This window comes from Neophocaena asiaeorientalis, unplaced genomic scaffold (genome assembly GCF_003031525.2).
Source record: "Neophocaena asiaeorientalis asiaeorientalis breed wild unplaced genomic scaffold, Neophocaena_asiaeorientalis_V1.1 scaffold226, whole genome shotgun sequence".
Classification (NCBI taxonomy): Eukaryota; Metazoa; Chordata; class Mammalia; order Artiodactyla; family Phocoenidae; genus Neophocaena; species Neophocaena asiaeorientalis.
The window spans coordinates 4537270-4545825 of NW_020173037.1; the positions used below are offsets into that span (position 1 = coordinate 4537270).

The following is an 8556-nucleotide window of genomic DNA, read 5'->3' on the forward strand; positions in this document are numbered from 1 at the left end:
ATATGACATCTGATCAGATAAACATACAGCCTCACACATGGTGTGTGGTATGTACTGCATGCTCCATAGTGAGGTGCTAGACGAGGCCCTGAGGCTCTGAGAAGGGGACTCTTGCCCAGAACTGCATCACGAGCTCCTGGCAGAGCCGCTGCGGAATCCCGGCCTTCTCAGTCTGACCTGCTGTGCTCAATGCCCACGATTAGAAAATGCTTGGGGTGAAAAACCATAAAAATTATAAAATAACCAGGAGAAAAGCAGTGAGGATCACACACACACACACACACACACACACAAACCTGATAGGACCAACCAGAGAGCATCAATTGGTCTATTCTGCAGTCTCTTGTCCTCTGATAGGACCAGGGATATGTCATCCTTTCGGGAGTTCTGGGTTGATGAGGTTTCCCAGTCACAAGCGTTGTGTGTTATGAGAGCCTCTAGCATTAGGACATGTGAACAGAGCGGACAGTCCTACTTACTTAATTATCAGAGGACTCGATCCATAGAGAGCATGGAAACTGGTGAACATAGACAGTACATGCCAGTTCCATCACTGTTATAAAACTGCTTACGACAGGCCCACTGACAAGTTATCGGAGAATACTTTCTTTACCCGGAAAAGTGCTGGATATGTCTCTTTTTTTTGTGGTTTAGAAGCTATATGCCTAGCTTTGCAAAATAAAAAGGCGCTAAGAGAAAGAAAAGGGGAATAAAAACAGAAAAGAAATAAGAAAGTCTCCTCTAAAATGAACAGAGGAAAACAGAAGACTAAAAGGTGTAGTATATCAAAATGTTACTATCCTTGAGTAATGAAATAACAGGTTACATTATTGTTTTCTTGATAAATTCCTGAAGCGGCTAACTTTTTACAAGTATGTTTTTATTAAATATTTTACTTCTTGTCTAAAAAATATATTTAAAAAATCAGGTAGTGCAAAAGGCTTCTGATGGAAACTTGCCCCCGGGGCCTCACTCTTGTCGGCTCCTGAGACGCACTGGCTTTCAGGAATCTTGGCTATTTATCCTAACATTTGCTGTTCATAGTTCTAAATATTATACGCAGACTGTTATTTCCTAAGGCAAGATTTTCCTCCATTTTAGTTATTATTAAATAAGAATATGGTCACACGGTTCTAAGTCCAAGAGGTACAAAGAGGTGTAAGGTGACAGGTGCGTCTGTCTGCAGCCACGCAACCCCTGCTCCCAAGGCAGCCACTGTTCTCAACTTCTGGTGCATCCGTCAGAGACATCCCAGGAATATCAAGGCGTATATAACTAGAGCTGTACCAAGTACACAGAGTGACTGGATGCCCAAACGGATAGCAGCCACAGAAAACAGACCCTGGGAGTGTGAGAATAAAATGTACAATGCTGTTAATAAACTTATCAAAACTCTGGTCGTCAAATACGAAGTAAGTGCTAGTGGAGCACGAGAGTGTCGTTTCCCATTTGCAGTCCTACTCGTTGAATAGACGCTCTGAACTGGCACAGCTGGCACCACGAACTTCTGTGCACATGGGATGTAATGTAGAAAAGGGCTTTTCTGTCACCTGCTTTTTAGGAAAGGGCTTTGCACCTAGTCGTTGTATTTGGGGCAAATCTCAAAACTCCTTTGTCTTCATTTACTGTTAGTCCATTTCAACCGCATTCTATTGTTATGTTTTTAAATGTGTAGCCCCTAGCTATGAATTTAAATGTGCAGCCCCTAGACCGAAAGCTCTTGCCGTGAAGCGCTCTCTCCTCATGGGTGGGGACATCGAGTGAGTAAATAGATCACGATTGTTGCATGCTCGACTTTGGAGATTGTCTCGTGAAAATTGGAGGCATCAAAGATAATATTCTTCTAGTTCATACCTAGAAGATAGACTCCGCTCCAAATAGGACTTCTTCTGGAGAGACTCGTGCCCTAAATATACTTAAACAGCTAAATAAGTCCAGTTACCAAATTTGTTTATATTACGAATGCTAGTTCACCAAACGTCCTCACCTAGAATTTTAAGCAACGTCTTCCACTGACCTCAGCTTTCCGAGTGGCTGCCCTGAAGGCTGATGGCTTCTGTACCTATCTCCTCCCTAGGATCCCGTTTCCTCTATGGAAGCATTCGAGATCCTTCTTTGTCCCTGAGATTTATGGCCATGTACCTTGGTGTGACATTTCTGTCATTTTTATGTCATGCTCGGTACCTGTTTTATTCTTTTGATTTGGAAACTTGTAGCCGTAGATTTTGGGAAGTTTTCGTATATTGCTGCTTTGAAAATTCGCTCCTTGCCTCTTTCCAAATCACTCACTGGTAGGACAGTAGACCTCCTGGGGTGATCGTCAGAGCCCCCTGTCTACGCTTCTGTCCCTGTCATCCTGTCCTCTGTCCTCCTCTGAGGCTTACCTTCTCCCCCTTGCTTCGGTGAGACGTCTTGTGGGAACAAGGGCCTCTGGACCACCGGGCTCACTGCCAGCATCCTCACCCGGCAGTATCTTCAGGTCTGTTCTCTGGCACTATTTAGTTCCTTCTGAAGAGGATCTTCCAGGCCCTGCCGGTGGGAGCACCGCCTGGCCATCAGCGTTCCGGAGGTGCCCTGGGGAGCGGACGTCAGCGTCTTTCTTTGCTGTTGTTGTGGGTTTTCTTATTGTGGTAAAAGAAACACAGAATAACATTTACCATCGTAACCATTGTTAAGTGTATGGTTTAGTGGCATTAAGTACATTCACAGTGCTGTGCGACCATCACCACTATTCATTTCCAGAACTTTTTCATCTTCCCAAACTGATACTGTGGTCCTTAGGGTCATTAGACACTAAGTCCCCATTCCGCCTGCCCCCCCAGCCCCTGGTCACCTCTGTTCTACCTTCCGTCTCTAGGAATTGCACTGCTCTCGGCGCTCCTGTAAGTGGAATCGTACTGTATGTGTCCTTTTGTGCCGGGTTCATTTCACTCAGGTGCAGCCCGGCTGTGGCCCGGGCCAGGTGCACCTCACTCTCCTTGCTCCCAGTGTCCTCCGCGACCCCTGCACCCCGTCCACTGGGCCTGGAGCTTCTCTCCTTCCATCCCTCCGGCGTTATCCTGGGCACCTGCGAGGCGGGTTCCAGGTCCAGGCCTCCCTGCAGCACCGACCTCAGCCCGAGAGTGCCCCGTCCCAAGACGTGGTGACCAGACATCCACTGCTGACTCCTCTCTGGCGGGCGCTCGGGTCACGTTCCTCCTCTGGGCTCAGACCACTTCTGCCTCTGGCTGACAGGTGTCTCCCGATTACATCAGAGACGCCGTTCTTCTCTTTCGTGTTCTCTTTTTGTTTGGGGATGAATTAAAGGGAAAAAGGGAGGTGGGGCAAAAAGATCCTTCACTATCTTAAAAGCAACACTGTAGTCATATTTGTGTAGCAATTTTCTAAAGAAACTAGAGGGGATCTTTGTGGTTGGGGGTTTGTTTTGCTTCGCTCTTATAAAGAGAAAGGAGGTTTGAAAAAGACGAAGCTTTCGGAAGCATTGTGTCTTCTCTGGCTGCTTCTTGCCAGGTGTATCTGTAGCATGTTAAGCTGTATGTGAACCAGAATCAGGAAACTCACCGTGCTGCCAACGCTCCATCACAAGCAACGCTCAGAAAAAAACAATTTGCCACTGGGCGGGAGCCTGTGGTCCCGGGCCGGCTGTACTTCCTTTGCTCACACATACAGGCTCGCTCTGTCGTTAAAGATTGTCCTGGTTCCTGGAGCGCCCAGGCTTCTGTCTCCTGTCGCTAACCCCCGTCCCTTTTCTCATCTCTGCTCTACTGCGTTCTTCTCCCTCCCTTGCTCCCTCACCAACTTGTAGTCTCTGCCAATTCCTACCGACTCCAGATGTCACCTCCTGCCCACCCCCCAGCTCCGTCTCCTGAGCTGGCTTCCCCACTGGGCTGTGTGCCATTTGAGGACAGGACTCTGCCTTAGTCATCTTTGTACCTCTCAGAGCTTAGTGCCAGCTCATGACCCGTAGGAGGTACTCACTACACGCTTGTCGAAAGGAGGGAGGATGGAATATGAAGTTGCTTGCCTTTAAAGATCACCAGCCAGTGGGTGTTTGCTTTCTTCAACCTCACAACAGACCAGCACCGGGTTTAATCTTAGGGTTCGGTCAAGGTCTCTCTCCTCTCTTTCTTTCTTCCAACAGACTTGTCCATTGATAGCCGTATTTTGTTGGTAGATTTACTTGTACATAAAAAGACAGACTTCAGATTTCCTTCTTTTTATTCCTCTTATCAAGTCAGATTCCCCAGCGTGCCTGGCCTTCCTCTGCATCATTGAGAGAGTTCTTCGGAGTTAGGAGAACATATAAGAACAAGGAAGAAAAAAATCTGCAGTGCAGCAGCGTGGGCCCTAGAAAGGTTTATTTATCTTCTGTGGGCACGTTCTGACCTTTTATGCAACTGGGGCTTCTCCAGGAAGGAGGTGAAAGAGGTATTCCTACCCAGCCTTGCAGGTCCAGCTGATGTTTCCTTTATCCTGGATATTAATCCTCCTGCCAGGACCCCAGAACTTTCCCCAACGCCCATGTAGAAGTAAACACGGATATTTCTTCAGAAATTTATCCAAGTGAGCTTGGCTAGTTACAGAAGCCAGAGCAATGCTGAAGCCACATAATTTATGGAGACCAGGAGCCCAATTAAAGAAAGCGATGCAAATCAGCCCCTTGGCTTCAAGCAATGAGAAGCAAATGAAGTGTTCCAGTTAGAACATTCCCGTTACGCAAATATTTGAAGATGATGTTGCAGAAGTAGCCTTGAGCAAAATTAATTCACCGTGTAAACAACTTTCAAGAGATCTTAACAGTTATAAGGTTGGCTTGGATCTTCCCATTTCAAAAACAAGGGCTCTTCCAAGACAGAAATAATCGTGTCTCTTTTCAGGGGTTTAAATCCAGGCAGGGCCCTTCAGTCACTGTGTCCTTAGAAGAAGAAAGGTTAGTTAAGGGCAAAGGAGTTCAGAGGTCACTGATTATGACCCACAGTAAGAAACAGACAGAAACCCGCTCCATATATAAAACAAAAGTTTCACAACACCACACTGACTTTTGCCATGTACAATGCACTCTGATCTTTTCTATTTCACTCTGTTATATTGGTAACCTATAGTTTTAAATACTGGTAGCTCCCCCAAAATCAATTTAGTGATCCCAAATGGGTGGTGACGTACAATTTGAAAAACACGGATTTGAGAATAAATTCAAAAGAAGGGTCTGTTTCCAATCAAGTCAAAGACGTTTCCCCTAAACTGTCTAGTTATCTTTTAGGATCTTTCCAGTGACCACTAGTGGTAAAATCTATGGCTATGGAAAGGAGATAACTATGGAAAGGGAATGGTTGGGGTGAATGGAGCTCCCCGTGTGCCAGATATTATATGTATTCTACGCGTGAAAATATTCCACAAGAGGTACAGCTCCTCACTAGAGGAGCCCATGTCCCTACAGAATGAGGTAGCCACAAAATAGGCCAAACACCCAGCTGTGGATAAGTCCTGCTAGAACTGCCAAATGAGCATGTCTCGATATCCCACTTTAGCACTGGAGGAAAATGTTATTAAAATGACCTTTTTTGCCTTAAAGCGATTCTCAGTATCAAAGATGGACAGTTCAGCATCTGAACTGCCCTGAGACATGTGACCACAGTAAAAGCCATCCTCCGTGGTCAGCTCTCTTGCAGAGCCCCGTAGGAAGAGCGGGCAGCCTGCTTACCTCGCCGGCTGTTGAGATGTGCTCTTTCCCACAGCCTGGCGGACTCTGCCTCTTACAGTACTGAAGGCCGGGACCATTTGAGGAGTGGGGATTAAACAATTGGTCCTGCTGACTTAAGGATCCTGACTTCTTTAAGTACACTTACGATGAAAAGCTAATTTTGAAAAAGTATCGGTAGGAGATACTGTACGGGAAAATGATCTTTTTGGTATTACAGGTAGAAGCTGGGAAGAAAATACTACAAAAGAAAGTGAGATTAAGTGTTAGGACTGGGCTGTTCATTCACGAGGTCTGTCAAGTCCAGTGTCCTTTTGTCATTAGAACTCACTTTGTCTTCCATTTACCACGGTTGCCTGTTTTCACTTTGGCAACTGAATGGTACCTTGATCGCCTTCGTACTAACATTTATTTCGTCGCTTACAGAAATGTCCTTAGCCTCTGTACCAGTTTTCAGAGCTGCCAGCACAAAATACCACAAACTGAGTGGCTCAAACGACAGAAATTTATTTTCTCCTGGTTCTGGAGGCCGCAAGTCCAAGATCAAGGTGTCGGCAGGCTTGCTTTCTCTCGAGGCTTGTCCTTGGCTTGAGACGGCCGTCTTCTCCACGTGTCTCCCCCGACCTTTCCTAATCTCCTCTTCTTACAAGGACACCAGTCAGAGGCAGTTAGGGACCACCCTAAAGGGTTCATTTTGACTTGATCGCCCCTTTAAAGGCCTTAGCTCTAAATGCAGTCACATTCTGAGGTCCTGGAGGCTAGGAGTGCAACATAGGAGTTTGCAGGGGAGGGTATGGTGGGAACACAGTTCAGCCCATGGCAGCCTCCGAAGCTTTGCTTCAACCACAGATGCAGGAGGTGGGTACCACTGCAGCGCGTGAGCCTGGGTCAGGCTTCTAAATGGTACCTGTGGTTTCTCGGCCTCAGGGAGAACTAACGCCGACGTGATGACCGCCCTGTCGCAGGGCTACAGGATGCCCCGCATGGAGAACTGCCCGGACGAGCTCTACGACATCATGAAAATGTGCTGGAAAGAAAAGGCTGAGGAGAGGCCCACGTTCGACTACCTGCAGAGCGTCCTGGACGACTTCTACACGGCCACGGAGGGCCAGTACCAGCAGCAGCCTTAGGGCGCAAGGGACTCAGGCCACTCACGGGACGGCTGCCTCCTTAGGAAGGAAAACGTAACAATCCCTGCTCACTAGTTATTTCCTGGGCTGGGGTCACCGGCCACCCCTGCTTCCCACACACAAGGCTAACACTCAGGAAGAACACCCCCCATGGGAAAGGATTCTGCTCGCAAGGGCCACTGCCCACCAGTGCGTGGCCTGGCCTGCTCCCCGTGGGCAGTCCGGCCTCGCTAGACCAACCCCTGGACACGGGCTTCTGAGAAGACAACACCTGTCCCACCAAAAGTGCACCCATATCGGCCTCGTGTTTACAAGGGGGTGTGTGACTCAGAGGTTCAGAGGCCATTTCAGTAAATCCCAGACAGGAGCACAGCTAAACTCATTTATGAAAGTAAAATAACCATATGCCTTTCACGACGCTTCTTTGTATTTTCTCTATGCTTTAGCTTCTTTGTTTAAAAAAAAAAAAATTTACTAATCCAACCTGTTAGACTTTGCAGGTAAAGTCAGAAGCTTCAGTGTGGTTCCCAGATTTCAGTGATCTCCCACCTCCCGCAATCTGAGACTGTTCAGTTTCCTTTGGTGGAGGCCGCTCAGAACCCCAGCTGGGAAAAGGGGGTCTCTTTCCTTGAAAGTGTCACCTGCAAACAGACAGGGCAGCCGTGTTAAGCGACATGGACCGCCCCCCGCAGCAGCCGGGGTTTGCCCAGACCACCCTGGAAAGGAGCTTTAGAAACTGCTCTGCCAGAAGAAGGAATACTTTTCAACAGTTCAGCTTTTCAACTCCACAATCTCCTGTATCCAGACTTTTTTGGACAATGTAGTTTGGAAGAACAATAAGATTCCAATCTCTGCAGAAACGTCTAGGGCCTTACAAAACATCAGAATTTTCTTTATTGCTTCAAGTGATTTTGAATATTGTTTTAATGATCAAGTATTCATTTTAGTCATACTCTAGAAAGTAACAATGCCATATTTGGGGGCTGTTTTTGTGATTCAGCAATCTTTTCTAAACTGTGTAAGGTCTGTGTGAGACTATTTATATGAAGATACGATGGGAAATAAATGAGTCAGGGGGCTCAACTGAGCCGCTGGAGCGAGAGAGACGAGAGGTTTTGTTTATTCAATTTTTCTACTGTAAAAGCTTTGACTGGAAAATGCTATATCACATCACATTTCACTTATGCTGTTGTGTATATACCTAATATTTCAATTTTTGATTTTATTTTAATACACCCGGCCCAGTAACGTGAAGCTTTTCCCTGGTGTTTAACATCTCCTACTGTCATCAATATAAAAATGAGTACCAGGTGGTGGGGTTGGGATGAGAGGTGATTCCATTGGACACATCCTATAAAAAATTGTGTACAGGTTCTACCTCCATCTTTTGAGTGTTTTCAGATTGGAGAACGGAGGAGTTGCTGGGCTGGACAGCTGTTTATCCCTTTATGGGGGCCCAACAGGATTTGTTTTCAAACAGGCTCAGCAAGCACCGTTACAATTTCACTTTGTGTTGCCTAGGTGTTGGGTGCCTGGGGAAAGGGATGGAATATTTTGCTTTCCCTAAATTTTAACTTCTTTTCCCGTGTGATCTTTTTTTAAAAAAACAAAAAAACGGTCCTTTCTAAAACAGTCTAAAATTCTCAACTCACAAGAGCCATCTCCACACAGATGAACTATTATCATCTAATGCCGGCATAGCTGGTCACCTGATTCGCCAACGGCGCA

At 46.5% G+C, this 8556-nt stretch overlaps 1 protein-coding gene across 8 annotated transcripts in view; it reads left to right on the forward strand.

Moving 5' to 3' along the window:
- Positions 1-8082, forward strand: part of LYN (LYN proto-oncogene, Src family tyrosine kinase) — an 82805-nt gene extending 74723 nt beyond the window's left edge. For all 8 annotated transcript variants that reach the window (XM_024742675.1, XM_024742678.1, XM_024742673.1 and 5 more), the window contains one exon: positions 6626-8082. In XM_024742675.1, the coding sequence (XP_024598443.1) occupies positions 6626-6828 (203 nt within the window). In that variant the 3' untranslated portion in view covers positions 6829-8082. The remainder of the gene's footprint in view (positions 1-6625) is intronic.
- Positions 8083-8556: the final 474 nt, after the last annotated feature.